General features: G+C 39.7%; 1 protein-coding gene across 1 annotated transcript; it reads left to right on the forward strand.

The window, feature by feature from the left end:
- The first annotated feature begins 15,495 nt into the window (after positions 1-15,495).
- Positions 15,496-20,187, forward strand: LOC127774405 (cyclic dof factor 2-like). Its single transcript, XM_052300651.1, has 2 exons — positions 15,496-16,011; positions 18,132-20,187. Exons 1-2 carry the CDS (start codon positions 15,913-15,915, stop codon positions 19,497-19,499), a joined length of 1,467 nt encoding a protein of 488 aa, XP_052156611.1. The 5' UTR covers positions 15,496-15,912; the 3' UTR covers positions 19,500-20,187.
- The last annotated feature ends 18 nt before the right edge of the window (positions 20,188-20,205 follow it).

The following is a 20,205-nucleotide window of genomic DNA, read 5'->3' on the forward strand; positions in this document are numbered from 1 at the left end:
ATACACGGCCTATATGGAATGGATGGACACAGAAAAAAGGTTTCTTATGTCTCCTTCACTTTTCTTACCTCGATCTTGGGAACTTATTACTCCGCACCTATAAAAAAATTACTGTGTTCGGTTGTACTACTTGGGAACTTATTTCTCCGCACCTATAAAAAAAATAAGTAGCTCATTAGCATATAAATATTAATAATTAGCTTAGATGATATAGAAATGAATTAATATGACTTTTAAAGTAATTTTTATATAGTTTTTTTAAGAAAAGGGTATCGTTTAATAGTTTGGGAAGCATGCCTATACTTTTATTCTTCCATTTGTGTCAAAAGTTTTAGTTTTTTAAGCAAGCAGCATATTATTGTCTCTCTTGTGCTTTAACAAATCCGATTAAATCTGAATAGTGCAAGCCACATAATATGTATATGGAGCATGCATGAGATGAAATGAAGGCCCACCTGCCACCATAAAAAACCATAGAAAAGGACAATGCCTTGAGCCGGGTGCTCGATGAATGATCTAAAAATCGGGCGTCCACCTCGCCTCCTCCATACACTACTATCCATGCACATGCATGTTATATCATGTCTATCCATGCATGTCCACGCAAGTTTTTATATCTCATTTGCACATTTTTGTCTCTTCTTCAAATGTATTTTCTTCTAAAATAATTGTTCATTCTACAATTCGATTACACCTTTGTATTCCTCATAATTAAACCTTTATAATAAGATATCACACGATTATATTTTGATAAAAAATTGAACGTTGTTTCACCCCTTGAAAAAAAATGTTTTAGTTTACCGCATAAAGTGTTTCAGAGAAATGGTATTCAAAAATACCAACTACAACACCAGTAACCACCTAGTATATGAAAACACTAAGTCCCAACAAGTAAAACAAGAAAAGTCATATGAAAGATACAATATATTTGAAAAAACATGATATTGTTAAAATATTTTTATATCACATATGAATATTAAGTTGTAACTATCGAAACACTACAAAATACTTGGTGAAACATTCCAAGAATATCATGTGTAACATTTGCAAATAAACTAGTAAAACATCATACAATACTAGTTGAGACTGTCACATCTATAAAACATGTGCAACATTTAAAAAATCCATGAAAAAAATCTAAATATTCTTTTTATCGAAATATAACCATGTAGTCGTGTCCTAAAGATTTAATTGCAACGAATTTAGCGATGCAATCGGATAGATTGGAGAAGTAATTTAAGTGGAAAAATAGTTTAAAAATTGCTAAAGAAAAACTTATAGCAACCCAAATACTAAAACTTATACTGACTTGGTTTCTAGTAGGCTCTCTGTAGGATGCATCTATGCCAAGTCTCTGACGGAGTGATGGAGACTCAGGCGGGCGTCCGATTCTTAGCTAAAAATTGGACGCTCAATCCGGAGTCACGTCCCATAAAAAAGGCTGGTGTGGTTGATGTAGCACGCAAATTCGGATCAAATGGTTTTGATTGGCAAATCGAGGGTTGGTTTAATTACCTACAACTTTTTTTTTGAAAACACAGTACAAGTGCAGCACACTCATCTTTATAAACGCACACACGCATACCTTACCCTTATGAACATCTCTGGAAGACGGGATGAGCATATGTTGAGATTCATGAAGTCACCTCAGGCGCCTCGTTATCAACAGTTACATCGCTTAGCACTGTAAAAATAATTAGCTATAAATATGAACACCCGAGTGGACTGGTTCTACCACTTGGAACCTAACCAGTTGAGTTACGCACACCTTGCAATGACCTGCAAATTTTGATCTATTAGGCCCTCAATAATCCCTCAATAATGCCAAAATATTAGTATGAAGCATATGGGTATGCAACTCTGTATATATTCAAACAACAATTTAGAATTCCTAGAGCTCCATGTAAGATTTGTTGGAAAGCTCGGGCCGTTGCGATTCAGTCATCTTTCTAATTTCAAAATTATGTTACCGTGAGATAAACATGTAGATTGGGGTCAAATATAATCTCATAGACTAGTATTTCAACATTAAGTGACTGTATAGCTTCTGTTAAATGCAAAGACTAGATTTTATCAGTTTTCTTAAAAATATATACTGCGATAGTTAATAAATTACGTTTAATTTAGCACTTATTTTTTTTATATTACTAAATATTTTAGTATGGTAGCGAAACAAACAAACTAGCCCCACATGACCTAATCGAACAAACCATGCATACCAGCCAAGGGAAAAAGCAAATAAATGGGGGCTTATGTGAGATCAACCTCAAAACCCCGGTAGTGGTTTCTTTTGTACCATGATGTCATCATCAGTATTCATGTATATTCCTCCCTACATGCACTCTATTGTATGTGTTGGGCACAATGAAATGTGGCTACAACCTAGCTGATGTGCATCTCACAGGTGTCGCCACAAAATTAAATGCTGTGGCTTCAATCTGTTTATGCTCTTACCAAACAATTAGAGCAAGTTTAATAATATAGTCAATTGTTGGCTTTAAAATATTTATAGTCAATTTAATAATCAATTTATATAATAGTTACCAATTTAATAACCAATAGAGTCCTACACAATTAATATATGGTCCCACCTATCATACACACATGTATTTTAGAGTCCATGCTATAGCTGGTTACAAATCTGTAGTCCACTGCTCTTTTTTCTTATTTTTTATCTCTTTGAAATATTTTTGTAGCTGGCTTATAGTCTACTGTTGTAGCTGCTCTTCACAGTGCCTATTTTTTCGGTCACACAGGGAAAATGCTCTCTTAATTATGAGTGTGTACTACTACTCTACCAGTGCACATGCATGTTTGTTAGTGACCGAAATATTCCATATACTAGCTAGCTAGTGGGTTTTGGTGATGCACAGAGCCACAGGTGCATGGGGTCATATATGTGTGAGATTGTGAAGTGAGGATGAGAGGAAGCTTCCAGGTTTGTTGGACCATATCAATGATGGATCACACATACTCCCTCTGTTGCTCAGAAACTCTAACACTAACTTCTCGAGGTTGAGATATATAAGGAGAAAGATAAATGATCAAAATACTCCTATTGAATGGAACATTTACTAGTACCTGTCCAGATTTAGAGTACTAAAAAATATCTTATCCAATACTAGGTTCTTATATTTTAGACGAAGGTAGCAATAAAGTTATATTCAGTGATGTGTACGTGAGGGTTATATAAGAGATAGAATTTTTTTTAGTTTACAAACCAATGGCAGATAATAATGTAGAAGTTGGTTTATTTTAGGAAAAAGTTCAATCTTTAGAAATTACTTCATCCGTTTCACAATGTAAGTCATTCTAGCATTTTACACATTCATATTGCTAATATGAATGTGGAAAATGCTAGAATGACTTACATTGTGAAACGGATGGAGTAGTTTATTTAGGACGGAGAGAGTATTTCATTATTTACAACAATGTTAATAGACGTCAGATTAAGGTATTGTTGCAATTGATTATAATACAGTTGGTTAGTTTTTTAGGCTGGAACCAATCTATCTTGGTCAAGGGTAGATTCAGTGTGGGTGCGGCAGAAGGAGAGAATGATGAGGAAGAAGACGTAAGGTGGTGTTGGAGTAAGAAGCAACCCCACAACTGATTTCAGCTTAAGTTTTTAATTCAGATGCTTAAATTTATAGCTAACTATTTACTTTTAAACGCTGGATGATATATTAAAAATGAACAGCAAACTAATAAATATTATTTGGATGATAAATTAACAACAAAAACTAAATACTGTTGCCTGAACCGTAAAATCACTTCCTCCACATATCCTCTCTCTTTCCCTTACGCATTGGGCTATGTTGGGCCCAAATGCTTGCAGAGCTTTTTAATTCCGAAGAGACTTTCAGGTTGGAAATGACTTATGCAGCATTTTGGTTGGAAATAAATCCAGGCCAATTTATATGCTAATTAAATTATGTGGCACCATTAAGGCCTCATTTGGTCCAGACCAAATTTCTGGACCAAAGTTATTATACAATGAATAATCGGTGCGTACGCTGCATCCACATCATACAATGACAGATCAAATTGATGGAATCAAATTGATGGCCACAAATCCATTTTTTTTAGATAATGGAATGAAATAGCATCCCGGCCTTTAATTAAAAGCACTCTGTAAGAGTGAAGTCCAAATAGAAGCAAACACACCAACCAAACTAGACAAAATAACATTATTCCAGTCTATTGGTAAATCTCCATCCATGATTGGCAAACAGTTGCATAACCGTCGCTTCAAGCTTACGACATGCAACAATTAATAAATCTGCATCTTCATCACACTTTTGTAACTGTGCCCACAGACGAAGCCAATATGTTGCCTTGAAAATGACCTGCATATAAGTAACAGTAGGTGATTTGTCAAAAACCCTATCATTCCTACTCAGCCACAGAGTCCAACACAAGGCAGAAGCTCCAACAAATATTAGTTTGCTCTTTTTGTTTACGACTCCCTGAAGCCAATCATAAAAAATATGAGATATGCTAGTAGGAATATATAAAACAAAAGAAAACTGAACTGCTCTCCAAATAAACTTGGCCACAAATCCATAGATCAATCGCATTATTGGCTTATTGCACCTTATACAAGTACAGAAAACTATAGGCCCCGAATTCATCATCATCTCTCGATGGACTAACTCATTTAGTATTTGAGCAAATTGTCGCATAAAAAATATCTTGAATAATGGGCAGTGCAAATCAGCAAATAAGAAGCAAAGATCACCGTTGAGGCATGCACTAGAGACACTCCATTTGTTCAGCTTGTTGCATTTGTTACATCAAGCTTATACCAAAAGAAAAATTCGTACATATTTATTCACTTCTTATTAATTTCAGGCTTTCAGCAAAGATTTATGTTGTCCAGAGAAAATTCTGCTCATATGCAGTTCTATGCAACTTATCATGTCAGTCATTTTCTCTTTCTGTTTTTTTTTGTTCTTTTTGAAGTATCATTATGTATTTATGTTAGTCTGGGTTACAAAGAATTCTGAATTCCTGAATCTGACGACAACTTCAGAACTGACAAGTGTACACTGTTGTTTCTTTTTTCTAGTGGAAGTTGGAGTAATTATGAGTTCTGTCCATCATCTTCTCCTCTGTCCGGATGATGCATCAATTAAGTCAACTGCTACAAGACTCGTTCTTCGTGAAAACACTGGAAGATAATAGAGAAATCTCGTCTTGTTGGTATTAAAGGAAAAGCCAAAAATGTGGGTTGCCGAGGCTCGTTCAGGTTTCAGAACTTGCTTCGTCAGAGTAGGATAAAATGGCTGCTCCTCTCCATTTTCATAATAGAAAATCACTAGTACATTGATAAAGTATTCATCATGTCAATTGTCCAAAGAAAATCTGCTAATATGTACTTAGTTCTTGAAAGCTCATCCTGCTTGTTTTGTCAGTCAAGGGTCTGAATGCCTGAATCTGATGGACAAGTTCAGAACTACACCCTGCAGGTGTTAATTGATGGGATTCATTGCTTAAACTGTTTATGCCTTCAGATATTTCAGAAGTTTTACTAGCATCTAGTTGGAGCTAAATCTTGGCTTCTCTTGCCCTGTTTCCGGACGATGCATCTATCAATTGCCAGGAAGAATTGTGGGTTATGAAAACATGCTGTCTCTACGCGTTCTTTTGGTTCTCAGAGACAGTCTGTCTCCTGATTTTGCATTATTTAGGATTATTGTCTGGTTTGCTAACATGTTAAAAACAAAAGCAATGCAGCCTCTGAATATCTAGCTGAGTGGTCACATGCTGAAAATTCTTTTCTTCTGTGAACTGTGATGGTTCTGACAAAATTTCTTTATGATCTAGCTGAGAAGGAAGTTAACATGGCGGCCTAACATGTTCAACAGGTGATTGAGAAGTTCTGCCCTTGCATCAAGATTCTCTCTGCACAAGTAAATGCTTCACATGGCAACATAACATTTTTCAGACGGTGCTTTCAATCCTCATCTTCCCAGTCATTCAAATTCCCATGGCCTACTGAATGCTTCCATTAGGATAAGAACTGGACTAGCTTAGCCACTGAACCCATGGTTAATTATGAATGCTTTGGTAACTACTATGGTCTAGTAGGGCATGTGGACAGCAGGTGAAGGGCTCAAAGATTCAGCCTCTTGAATGGGCATTGCAAACCAGATGCAAATCAAACATAAATTCAGAGTCGCCGCCAAGGCACAGAGCAACTAGATTACTCACCTGAAAAATCTGAAATCTTTGGTCTACTCCACCACAGTTTCAGACACTTGACAGACAGGTTACACTTAAAAACTCAAATCCATATAAACACCACAAATCTTTATCATACGTCAGTACCAGAACCTATGAGATGGAAATTTATCAAATCATCTAATGGTAGCCATCCTGAAATTGTACTTATTTTTTCACTGTGCCAAGTTGAGTAAAGGCTTGCACAACCTTTAATTTCCTCTGCATCAACTTTACTTAGCTGAGCTGCAAAGCTTCTTGAGAAAAGGCCACATCTTGCAAAATCTCAAGGCCAAAGTACAGAGCTTAAATGCAGATCCATGCATGCACCAATGACCTATGTAAAGTAAAGGACCCGGCTTAGCAAAGAGAAAAAGGCCAGGGTTGGGTAGGGCCACACATCACATGATCATTCTGTACTAATTACTCAGACCATTTCCTGTACAAATTACTCAGAGCATCTGCTGTGTAATTCTGTACAACACTATATAGATCAATAGATGCACTTGAGAGAACTTCTAATCCAGTGTGTTTATTAATTCTGCCGATCTACTCCCCCCATTTAAAATTATGTCATTCTAGATTTATATGTATCATCAATTTATAGAAATTCATATAATTTAACGTCATAAGATTTATATTTTTATATTCACCATGAAAAGTAATTTCATAATATATACTACATACATCCCAAAATATAACAACTTTCAAGTACAAATGTAGATAAAAGTATGTCTAGATTATCACCAAAAGTTAGTATATTCTAGGACGGAGGGATTAATTAATATGTTGTTAAACATAAAAACATGCTGTTAAACCACACAAATTTTAAAAAATGGTTGTTAAACTTAGGATAAAACTAAAATAATAAGTAATTCGAAACGGACGGAGTAATTAAAATGAAGGAGCATCATAGGATACGCATGCTCGTTATTCAGCCGTGACTTCTGAGAGGTTCTTCAATTCGCTCTAATTTCATTCATGCATGACCGAATGGCTATTTTCTTTTTAAACTAAGTTTCAGATCATGGAAAATAGAATTGTTTTTCTTGTGGATGAAAGGTGCAACCAGCTTTGTGTCTTTTTCTGGATCTAGGTGGCCCATTTTGTTGGAGGATCATTTCGATAGGCTTTGGCTTGTGGTGGTGAAGAGCTGTAGATCGATGCGGATGTGTACTGGTTACTGATGTGAAGTTCTCCTATTAATGACGTGACATTTAAGAGATAAACTTATCGCTTTGGCTTATTTATGCTGAGCATTGAACACTTCTCGTTAATAAATTTCCTGGGGCATTTTCTATTTTTCTTGATCTGTAATACTCCATCCATTTTAAAATGTAGCTATTTCTAAAATTTAAACATGTCTAAAAAAATATAGCTATTCCTAGGTCAGTGCTATTATGTCAATTATAATCCTATGAATCCAAAAAGCCTTATTCGCGAACGTGCACACAATTGTTAGTGAACACTTTCTGCATGTATAACAACAAGAGGTTAGGGTTAAGGGGTGGAGGGGGGCTAAGGGGGCTGGGCTGTAGGAACGTGCCTACGGCTTGCGAACACGCTCGCCCATTAGACCCACCCTATGAACCACCTCGCACCCACCAACCTACATATTCCTTCATGTCTTTTGTGTTTTAAAGAAGGCATTGTGGTATTTTTACCTTTATTCCTTACTCCCTCGAAAAACCTAGAAATAGACATTTTAGGATAGAAGGATTATGCACTACACCCTCCATCTTTTAATTGTAGTTTTAGTCTTAGAATTCGTCCTTAAAAATGTGTGGTTTTAGAGTGGTCCACTATACCTCTTTAATGCTACTACTAATAGTAATCTTTTTTTCTCATTTGTAGTTATTGAATCACTACAAATCATTTATTTCGGTTTTAGAGTAGTTGTTTGGAAGAAAGGGATTTGCTCTGTGCATTTGATTGGAGAAGTACAGAATCACCACTTGTTTTCTCTCTTGTCCATACGGGAAAATTTCCATGAAGTTTTGATGTAGTTTCGTTTTCGATGAAATGGTAGGAAAAGAAGAGAAAATAAATATAAACCTTAGGAATACTATTCACGAATTCCTTTGTTCCAAACGGCGCAACAGTAAACTCCTCCAAGAGCCCTTTCTCCATCTCCTCCATCTTCCCATATGAGCTTTTACTTGTTGAATAAATTAAGAGCTTACATAAGCTGATTGTCAAATGATTAAAACAAATCATGAGTATATTAAGAATTGATGCACTAGACCTTGGATTAAAACCACATGACTCTTGACAGTTGCCTTAGCACTGTTAAGTACTCCATCCGTATTAGAATAAATTTATTTTTTGGCACATCACATTTATTCCAAAATAAGTTAATTTTTAAGTAACCATTATACCGGAGCTTATAAAAATACAAGATAAATACATAAGGGTATCCTAATATATTTTTGTATTGATATATATATGTGTGTGATGGATTAAAAAATAAATTTATTTTAGTACGGAAATCGTACTTTACTAGCATCCATAACATCATCTTGTCTCACCATTAAAAGAAAACAGCATTATGCTGTCCCCGGGCCTCGCATAATTGCGTTGCTCCTCCCCTCCTCCCTCGAAAACCAAAATAAAAAAAATTAAAAAATACCACCACGAAATTATTTCTCCTTTTCGTTCTCGGAAAAAGTACGAATTACCCCCCTAATCACAAAATCAGACATTTTACACCCTTAACTATTTTTATCGGGCAAATAACCCCCTGAATCAATCCGGAGTAGTTTTACGCCTACGTGTCAGTTTAGTCAGCAATTATTTATTAAAAAAGTCGGTGGGGCCCACCTGCCAGATTCTCTCTCCTCTCCATCTCTTTCCCCTCTCTCTATCTCTCCGCGTTGTGCCGAAGAACTCCTACATGCGCTCGCCCGTCGGCCATCGGTGGAGCTCAGGGGATGCTGCTGAAGCACGCGGCGGCGGCCAGCCCGTCGAGCTCGCCAGCCGGGCCTCCACCTCCTTGTCGGCATAACATCGCAGCAAGTCGCTACGCGGTAGCGGAAGTACTCCCGCACGGCGGAGCTCGGGCGGCGGCGGCAAGCCCGTCAAGCTCGCCGGCCGGGCGTCCTCCTCCTCGTCGGCACAGCAGCACGTTGTCGGCCGAAGCACTCCTGCATGCGCTCGCCTGGCGGCCAACGGTGGAACTCGGGCGAAAGCGGATGCAACGGCGGCGGAGCCGGAGCTCGCGCGCAGGCAGTGACGAGCCCGCTGCCGCTGTCGTGCTTTCTCACACTTTGTCAGCCACGCCCGGAAAATCCTAACAACCTACTTCTAGCTGCCAACAAACACTCAGAAGATTGGATCAAATCAGTACACGGAGGAAGACGAGATTTTGGTGCCGCGTACTGCTGCTGCTACTTTTCTGGTTTGTTATCAACATAAATAGGAAAACTACATGCAGACTCGCCATCTTCTTGTGGGTGTCGTTCCAAGACGATGAGTCCGGCCGCCGCGCTCGCCATTTTCTCGCGCAAGTCCGGCGCCGGCTGCCGCTCATCGACCATCGCCATCTTCTTGCACAAGTCCGGCGCTGAGGCCCAGCTCGTGAGCTTGACTGGCCGGCGTCCACCGGCGCGCGCCTCATACTCGGCCTCTGCCGCGAGGAGGCTCGCAGCCGCCGGCGCGCCGCTCGTCCTCGGCCTCCGTCGGCGCGTGGGGTTCCTCGTCGGTCTTCGGCGTGAGAGAGATAGGGAGAGGTGGGAGAGGAAAGAGAGAGAGAGGAGATAGAATCTGGCAGGTGGGCCCCACTGACTTTTCTTAATAAAAAGTATTGCTGACTAGACTGCCACGTAGGTGTAAAATCACTTCGGGTTAATTTAGAGGGTTATTTGCCCGATAAAACTAGTTGAGGGTGTAAAATGTCCGATTTTATAATTTAGGGAGTTAATTCGATCGACCACGATAGTTGAGGGGGGTAATTCTTACTCTTTTTTTTTCCTTTCGTTCTCCCCCGCGATCGAGCGAGGCACACCCACGTGCGGATGCCTCGCCATGCCATGCCGGCGTGGGGCCCACTCCGCCAGCGACTGCGGGTGGGCCCGGATAAAGGTAGGGCCCACGGGTGTGGGCCCGGGGGTGGCACGTGGGCGTGCTGATGTGGTGGTGGTGGGGCCGAAAAGCTGACGGCGGCGAGGCGACTTTCCCGGGCTCTCCGTTGGCCGTCGCTGTCGCTTTATCCTCGCTTTTGGGGGTGGGCCCCACTCGCTGAACGTGAAACGGGCGAGCAGATCAGATGTGGGCAACGCCAAAAATATGCCACGGCCACACGTAACCCCTACACAAATCTCCTGCTCTTTTTTTTTTTTAATTTTTTTGAAAGGTTGGTTTTTTCAAAAACTTATTACGAAACTAGATTGTAAGAAAAGCTTCATTAAAATACTATTTTTCGGTTGAGAGTTTTTTTTTAAAAATAACCAATTTGTCAAAAAAGGGGGGGGGACACAACTCTAAGCATAGTAGTGGCGGAGCTTAAACGAAATATAGGTGTTACAATGCTTGAAGTGTACATATGGTGAAAATAAATAAATAAATAAAATTAGCTTGGGTTGTTCGACATCCCCTAGATACATATAGCTCCGCTCCCGATATCAGACTCTTGCTCCAAATATTAGGTGTAGCAGAAAAAGAAAAAGAATACTCCAAATATAGGTGAGGAGTATATGCAGAAATTGGAAGACACGGGCAGGGTTCACAGTTCCAACGAAAACCGATCGAATTCCGTAAAATTTTGACGTTTCGACACGGCTCAGAATCAAGTTTCGATTTCGAAGGTTAAACAGTAGATTTAGTCGAAATTCATCAAAAACCGTGATACCGATGGAGCTCAAAATTTAGTGGTCAACCGGTAATGTAAACCATGGACACGGGAAAATATGTCGCAGTCGCATACGGCAATTTTCCGTATTGGTGTGTTTTTATGTTTGTCGCTACTACTACTATATTATCCATTTGCACTGCATTTCAAAGTTGGGCATCGCTTTACCACAAGCGCTCAGATTGTATACATACTAATATATGCTCCTCTTAGAAAATTAAGGACTTATTTAGTTGGTGAAATGAAAATTTTTGGGTGTCACGTCGGATGTTTGACCAGATGTCAAAAGGGGTCTTCGGACACGAATGAAAAAACTAATTTCATATCTTGTTTGGAAACCACGAGACGAATCTTTTGAGCCTAATTAAACCGTCATTAGCACATGTAGGTTACTGTAGCACTTATGGCTAATCATGGACTAATTAGGCTCATAATATTCGTCTCGCGATTTATATGCAAACTGTGCAATTAGTTTTTTCTTTTTATCTATATTTAATGCTCCATACATGTGTCTAAAGATTCGATGTGATGTTTTTACGAAAAGTTTTTGGAGAACTAAACAGGGCTTAAGTAAAACTAGTCATGTAGTCTCTCCTTTTGCAGGACTTTTGATCTAGTTTAAGAACTTTTGTATATGATTTGTTAGTTAGCTTAGCTTTTAAGAAGGTTTTGATATGAGTTAATGTATTTACAAAATATTGATTGGTCTAATCAACTATAGATTTAGCTAAATTATGCTATATTTCTTTTAAAAAAAGGATTCACTAGAAGCCTCCTGTGTTTTTTCCCTCATAGTCTTTGCCCGTATCATGTAATTCCCATATGTTTAGCCTTACCGTTTAATCCAATGAACATTGTTTATTAAAATTCTTTATCCAACAGTTTTCGATGACATGAAGTATTTAGGGGCTGTTCAGATTGATGTCATTTTCAACCGTACCATTTATTGTAAAATTATCAAAAAAATAACTACATTTAGTTTATTGTCAGGCTTTGAGAAATATATAAAAAATTCTGTCAAAATTTTGATAATATTATCAACTTGTCAAAATTTTGACATTGCTAAAATTTGGTAAGATTTATTTTAGCTATAATCTGAACAAACTTAGAGTATCATAATTTAAAGTGCAATATGAATTGAAAAATGGAACCCCATTGAATTTTGAAAGTAGCACAATTTTTTTTTAATTGCTAGAGAGGCTGGAAGGGCAAGTCGAGGAGCAACGCAAACGCAAGTGTTCTCAAAAAATTAAAAACGCAAACGCAATTAGTTCGAGTAGGGCCCACCTACCTGCCAAAAAGTTCATGCTCTGAAATTGCCTCGTCAAAAGCATCCCCGTGACGTGGATCCGCCAGCGGCTCACGTGACCGGCTGCAGCAGGTCGCTGCCCGTCGTCAATTCGGGCCTGGTTTTCGAAAGGACAACACAAAATTCGGGAAAATTCGAGTTCATAAATTTATAATATGATTTTATAATTTATAACAAATTGGTATTGTAAATTTGTAAGTTCACGACACCTATAATTACGTGTCAGATCCCTTATGATTTCATATACTTAGAGCAAGTTTAACAGTATAGCCAACTTCTACCTCTAAATCATTTATAACCAATGCAATAGCTAATTCATACAATACTCCCTCTGGTTCTATATTAATTGACGTTTTGGACAAGGTTGAGGTTAAACTTTTATAACTTTGACCATCAATAACTTTAAAAATATTTAGTTTAAAGAAACTAGAAAAACATATATAGATTTGTCTTTCAAAATACTATAATAAAAGTAACCATGCATTTATTTATTATATATATTATAATAGAAAAATAAGGTCAAAGTTATATCTTATAGAACGTGTCATTGTCCAAAGCGTCAATTAAAATGAAACTGGAGGGAGTAGATGCTTACTATACTATTAATAACTATTAATAACTGGTCACACCTATCATACATGTATTACGTCTTAGAGTCCGTGCTGCAGCTGATTATAAATCTGTAACCCACTGCTCTTCTCTCTATTCATTTATCTCTTTAAAATATGTTTATAGCTAGTTTATAATCTGCTACTGTACCTGCTCTAATATAACACCTAATGGTTAAGATTTATTGTCTCCATTTAAAAATATAAACGCTTTTAGCTGTGCAGTGAGTACTGAGGGAGTAACATTTCCCTATTACCTGGAAAAGACCCTCATGCATACACATAATCACGCGCCTACATCACACACACATTAAACCTTATGATTTGAATGCAAGGCATCCTATAATTCTATCCACTAGTAGTATTCAAACTTCTAATTAGACTAAAGCGAAATCTGTTTTACTATTCATCCGTCAGAAAATGTATTTTATAGGTTGTTTAGTATATATTAAGGTTAATGGAAAATATATCTTTACTCGTCTCAGTGGTTAAAATTTAGGTAAATTTTGTAACAAGATATTGTGGCTCCGCGGTTTTAGATGTAGGACACCGCGCAAAGTGATTTTTGGAGAAAGATACTCTTTAAAGTTAGATATTTGCTGGTGAACACCGTGTCCATTAAAACAATAATTTTCAGGTGAGGAAGAGAGAGTAATCACATGAAACGTCAAAAATTCTCATGGGCCCACATGTCAACTCTCCTATCACTCTTCCTAAAGCACTTAACGGAAAGCCGCTAACGAAATCTGTTAGGTGATGGCATTTCTCTGACAAATTATCCTGTACGATAATATTTTATAAAATTCACGCTTATCGATGATATTTTGTGAAATCGGGTGTTTGTCAATGACATTATTTGTATTTTCTCAAAAGAGAAAAAAAAATCTTTTTAGAGTTGACCGGTGCAGCCGGTCTCCCTCCCATACCCTGCAGGCTGCAGCAGCAATCAATCAGAAAGCGCGACTCTGCTGGTACTACTTAGAGCAAGGATAATGGTGAGCTATAAGCAAGCTAAATGGTTATGTGGAACAGAGAGATAAATAAAAGTGGAGAGTGTTGGCTCTTATGTAAGAGTTAGCTCCACACAAGCTCCAAGAAATATGCATTAAATTTATAGAGAGATAAAGAGAGATGATGAAAAAAAAATAAAGCTAACCTTATAGCTAACATTATATATGTTAGTTTTAACATTAGCTTATAGTAAGTAGTGGGCTGTACTACTAAACTTGCTCTTAGGGGTGAATAGCGAGCTAGCTCGGCTCGGTAAAGCTCGTTAGGATAACGAGCTGGCTCAGCTCGTTCCGGCTCGGCTCGTTTAAAAGCTCGAGCTAGCTCGTTAAGCTCGCGAGCCAAACCATACAAAAACTGCCTCTAGCCCTCAGCAACAGCCAACAGCAAGCATGCATAATGATAATACGATAAATTGTTACATGAAAATATCAAAGGAGGAGGCCGAGCACGAGGAGCAGCTTCGACGCCGACGAGAGGGAGCCGAAGGTCGACGTCGTGGCGACGTTGTGGGAGCGGCACGGGGAGAGGAAGGCGCTGCAGAGGCCTGGGTTACCGGCGAATGATGTGGCGTTGAAGTAGGCGAACTGGCCGGTCGCTAGGACCTCGCCAGAGAGATTGTTGTCGGAGAAATCGACGGCCGTTAGGCTCTGCATTCCAGCGCGTTGTGGGACAGATTGAGATAGTTGAGGACTCGTAGCCCGGCGGCACCGATGGCCATGGGGTTGGCGGTGTTGAGTTCCTTCGGTGGACGGTGGCTGAGGAGTGGCCGGATGCGGCGGCGGCGCCGCTCCTTCGGTGGCGTGGCGGCGGCGCTTGGTGGTGGTGGCTGGCTGGCGGCGGCGGCGCTTGGCGGTGGCGGCTGGCGGCGGCGCTTGGCGGCTGGCGGGTGGTGGTGGTGGCTGGCGGCGGGGAGGATGAGACGAGAGAAGGGGATGGATCGGGAACGGAATTGCTAGAAAACTTGCGACAGTTTTCTTCAAAGAAAACTGTTAAATTTTCAGCCCTTAGATCCGCTTCAAGATTCGTGCGTGCAACAAGATAAAAAACAGCATATAATGTGTCGTGGACAGGAATCGATCATTGGCCTTGCTCATACATAGGGCAGCATTCAAACCACTAAGCCAGCACAACTTCATGTTTGTTAATCTACTTATATAGCATTTACACTCTAGTTACATAGTAGTTACACGCCAGTTATATACTAGTTACATAGTACTTATACCCTAATTATATAGTAGTTACATGATAGTTACGGGGTAGTTACATTTGTATAAAATTAGTATTTGTAATTTTTTTCAAGAGCATGTGTTTTACTTTTGAATTATTTTTCCATTATACATGTTGACCAATTTCTTACCGTTCAATCAACTTGGATGCTAAGATTAGTGGTTTCTACTTGTGTGTACCCATTTCAACTGTTGATGACAAATCATATGGTTAAAAATTTGAAAGTTGAGCCTCAAAAACTGTCGATAGATTACTAGCTAGTTCCATCGGGAATCGGCCATGCCAGACCGGGATCGAGGTGTCACTAGGGTTTTTTGGCTGCCGAGTTGGGCTCTTGGGCCTCCATTCTCTACCAAAATCCAATTCCAAAGGCCCATAGCTCATATGCCCTGGCTCGTGAGCGGCTCGCGAGCCAGCTCGATTCGTTAGGAAAATCAAACGAGCCGAGCTTAACGAGCCAACCAGCCACGAGCTTCCTCCACCCCCTAGTACTACTACTATAGTGTCATTACTCCGAACACAACGCGAGCGGCCGCCTCCTCCTCCGCCCAGTGACATGCCACCCGCCCGCGCCGCCGCCGCCGCCGGCATCATCCCCGCTCGTCGCCGTCGTCGTGCTGCGCCCGAGGAGGAGGAGCCGGTGCCGGTGCCGGTGGTGGCAGCGCGGACGAGATCGGGGCGCCGCTATGGCCGCGCTTAGGCAGGGCGACAACCCCGCCATCAAGCTCTTCGGCCGCACCATCCCCCTCCTCCTCGACCCCGCCGCCGCCGCCGCCGCCGACGAGGTGAGCCATCGATTTCATCCAATGCCAATAGGGAAGTAGTCCGAGAGAGGAATCTTTATCTAACTCCCTCCCCGCTTTGGACGAGATGCGACGCGCCTCACTTTCTTTCTCTCTTTCTCTCTTTTCCTGGCTGCTTTTTGGGGTATCGATGCTTTGGGTTTGCTCTTCTAGTTCGTGTCGGCTAATTAGGAGATTGAGAAATGAGTTTAAAAAAGGGATTAATTCTTTGCCGCCATGGTGTTCGATGCAAATTCTCAACCACATTCTTCTTGTTTTTTCTCTCCCCAAAGAATTCAAATACCGCCATGGTGTTCGATGCACGGCTCCCACTTTTTGGCAAATACAAAATTGCCAACTTTTGCTTAGATCCATTTTGTAAAAAGTACTCCAAAACAGCAAAACTTTTACTACCTCCGTCCCAAAATAAGTGTAGCCATGAGTTTCAGCGCCCTACTTTGATCATCCGTCTTATTTTAAATTTTTTTATAATTAGCAATTTTGTAGTTATAAGACGATAAAACATGAATACTACTTTACTCGTGAATTATGTTTTTAATTTTTTTTTAAATTTTTTTCAAATAAGACGAGTTGTCAAAGTTGGACGCGGAAAACTATGACTGCACTTATTTTGGGATGGATGGAGTACTATTTTGGAGGAACTAAACAGGGCCTAAATATACTAATATAACTAGAGAAAAGAACATTTTTTTTTTCAGTTTTAGCTCATTTATTTGAACAAATAGAGTTGGTCAACGGTATATTAGTGACCCATGCTAATCCCCAACCTCATATTTGTTGGTAGGAAAATTCTGTTCTATCCTTTCTTGATTTCTTGGCAACATTTGGGGTAAGATTCTGGGAGTTTGATTGGCTTATCTTAGCTTTCTTTGTGCAAAGAACCATCTTTCGATAACCATATGCAGAACCTAGAATAGATGGTACTAAGTCTGTTTGTCCTGAAACCTGATAGACTGGATAGTCCGTGCCTTTGAACCAAATTGCTTATCAGGACTTGATTTCAGTGCACTTGCACTCTAGTATGGGTTAACTTTTGTTGCCAAAGGTACTTTTTACGTACTAGTATATGAGTTATTCCAGCAAGCAATTCTGGAAAAAAAGAAAAAAAAACAGACTCTAAATGCTAAATTGGAGTCTGGAAAAGTAGTGTTATACTATGTACTATGATAGTGGAACTGAGCCTTAGTTTTCAAACAGTAGTTGTACGTACCTCTGAAAACCGTATTGGTTTGCAATTTGGTTTCAAAACACTGGAGAAGGGACTCTGATCAGCTCTCTGCAAGAAGGAACTGAAAATGTGTCATATATCGTATATGTCGATTGCTATTTGCTACAGAGCAAATTTGCCATACATCAAACAATTTTGCATGTCAAACTGACTCCAAAGATGATTTTACTACCAGCCTTAAAAATAAAATGCCCACTCATTACTTATTTACATATGCACATTGTATTGTTGCTATGTAACAGGTTTGATACTGAGTAGCTCTGGTACTAACATGTGAAGTATTGAGCTATGAAACTGAAGTAATGTTTTGCTCGAAGTGCTGCTTTATGCTTAAACTCAAGTGCGCCAGAAAACAGTTGCATAGCCACACAGTGATAACTTGAAATGTTAACATATGGTATTTTTAGCAACCCCAAGTATGAACTAGAGTTTTACAAGTGCAAGTGAATACTGAGTATAATAGAGAAAAGATCCCAACGGGGAGAAATTCTTAGTAACATTAGGCAATAACTTATCGCACAAACATGGCGACTCTGATTATTCAGGGATAACATAAAATGATTTATATTTAACTGAAGGACATTGAAACTGCAACAGAACATTGTAATGGCGATGTATCAGTTGTGCCATCAGGTAGTTTCCGTGACCCCACATGATTCAGCTGAAGCTGAAGAAAGACTTTCATGAAAATTTAGGCCAGTAGCACCTGCATCATTTTGAATATAACATGGCTTATATGCCTCATAATAATTGAATACTTGACACTATCACACTATCACAGTTTTAACATTTTGCTATACTTTTAGCTAAATGATCCAAAATCTCTGCTTGATATTTTATTATTTTCTTACCTCTTATGTATAATCCATTTCAGGTCATGCCTAATTTAGGAAATGGTGTAAAAACCAATAATGACTTACCTTTAGTCTCAGACAAGCTTTTGATTGTCAAAGGTATTCCTTTTTGTCCCAACAATAGTAAGAAAAATGATTTACAAGGCATCAGCAGACCGGATGGAAGAATAGAAATCGATTCCATGACTGAGGATGTTAAGACTGAGCCTGATGGATCTGTCCCTGAGAAGATACTCAAGAAGCCAGATAAGATTCTGCCATGTCCACGCTGCAATAGCATGGAAACAAAGTTCTGCTACTTCAACAACTACAATGTTCACCAGCCCAGGCACTTCTGCAGGAACTGCCAAAGATATTGGACCGCTGGTGGAGCTATGAGGAATGTCCCAGTTGGTGCTGGAAGACGCAGAAATAAGCATGTGTTAAAATACCGTCAGGCGATGATGACGTGCAATAATACTGTAGCTCCTGGAGATGTTTCTGATGTGGTTCACCATCAGGTTATTACACATGGATCTTCTCTCCTTCCAGCAACACTGAAGGAAAATGAAACACCTACAGAATTCATATCAGAAGTACCACCATGTAAGTCTTCAGCTTCAATCCTTGATATTGGAGAGCCGAATGATACTGACCTTGTTCCCTTGGCCTCTGGTGATAACAAGGAAGAAAAATCATGTGCATCTTCTGTGGTAGTATCCAGCTGTTCAGAGAATCTGATGCCAGATAATGCAATTATGAAAGAGCCAAACAACAGGTCAGGATGTTGTAATGGTGTGGCATTGCCTTTCCCTACTGGACCTGCTTTGGTGCTCCCCTGGAGTCTTGGATGGAACAGTGTTGCTCTCATGCCAGCTACCCAGTGCTCGACGCAGCCCGTTCTTGGGTTAAAAGATGGGATACCCTGCCCGCCTTCATGGCCACCGCAACTGATGGTGCCGGCCCCAGGAATCTGTACTCCTGTTGTTCCAATCCCTCTTGTGCCACCTCTGTGGAGCTGCTTCCCTGGCTGGCCTAATGGAATGTGGAATGCACAATGTCCTGGAGGTAATACTACTGTGCTGCCGTCAACCGCTCCAAACAAAATTTCTTGTTCAGGAAGCAGTTCTCTGGTGTTGGGAAAGCATTCAAGAGAAGAAAGCTTGCAGGAAGAAGAGAAGACGAGAAATTACTTATGGGTACCTAAAACTCTTAGGATTGATGATCCAGCTGAGGCTGCAAAGAGTTCAATCTGGGCGACCCTTGGCATCAAGCCTGACGATAAAGGCATATTCAAGTCTTTCCAGCCAAATGTTGCGAAAAATGGCACGGCACCAGAATCGCCTCAGGCTCTGCAGGCCAATCCAGCAGCATTTTCGCGTTCTCAATCGTTTCAAGAGACGACTTGAGGAGCTTTTCTGTTTGTTTTCTGACATAAGGATCATACTGCTACCTCCACAGGAATGGTCACAATGTTTCTATCCAGTGTGATCTTGAGCTCATATGTTGCTAGAGCCAGATCAAATCTAGCAACTCAAATCTGGCAGAGTTGCCAGTGATGAACTTGGTTCTGTGGTAATGTTTATGTTGATCAAAAATCTCTGCTTCTCCCCAAGGAGAGAATTGTGAGCTTGTGATCCGGAGCTCAAAACATGCTCCATCTGAAATCATTAGTCAATAGCTGTCGCTGTGATGGAGGTGAAAAGGATAACTGTGAAGTCTCTTTTTTCTTACTTTCTTTGAATTTTTAGACTGGCATTCTGACGTTTGTATATAGCTTCTCAAAATTCATGTAATGGCTTCTATGTTAACCTGCAGAAAATGCATAATTTTGTAACTGGATGGGGATCAACTCCGTTTGGACATAAGCAAATCAGCCTAGTTATCTCATTTGCAGCATTGAAATTTACCCCAAACTAACACCATATCTGTCAATACCATTGGGTCAAAATGAACACCCATTTCTAAATTATCAAAATTCATTTACCTCACTGAATCAAAGGGTGTAAAAACCCTATGTTGTGCACTTGTGTGGAGGTGACAGATAGCATGAATAAACTGAAGCTAAGAAACTAAAAATACAAAGATAAATCAGCTTATGCAATAGGACAGGAT

This window comes from Oryza glaberrima, chromosome 1, assembly GCF_000147395.1.
Source record: "Oryza glaberrima chromosome 1, OglaRS2, whole genome shotgun sequence".
In the NCBI taxonomy this organism is placed as follows: domain Eukaryota; kingdom Viridiplantae; phylum Streptophyta; class Magnoliopsida; order Poales; family Poaceae; genus Oryza; species Oryza glaberrima.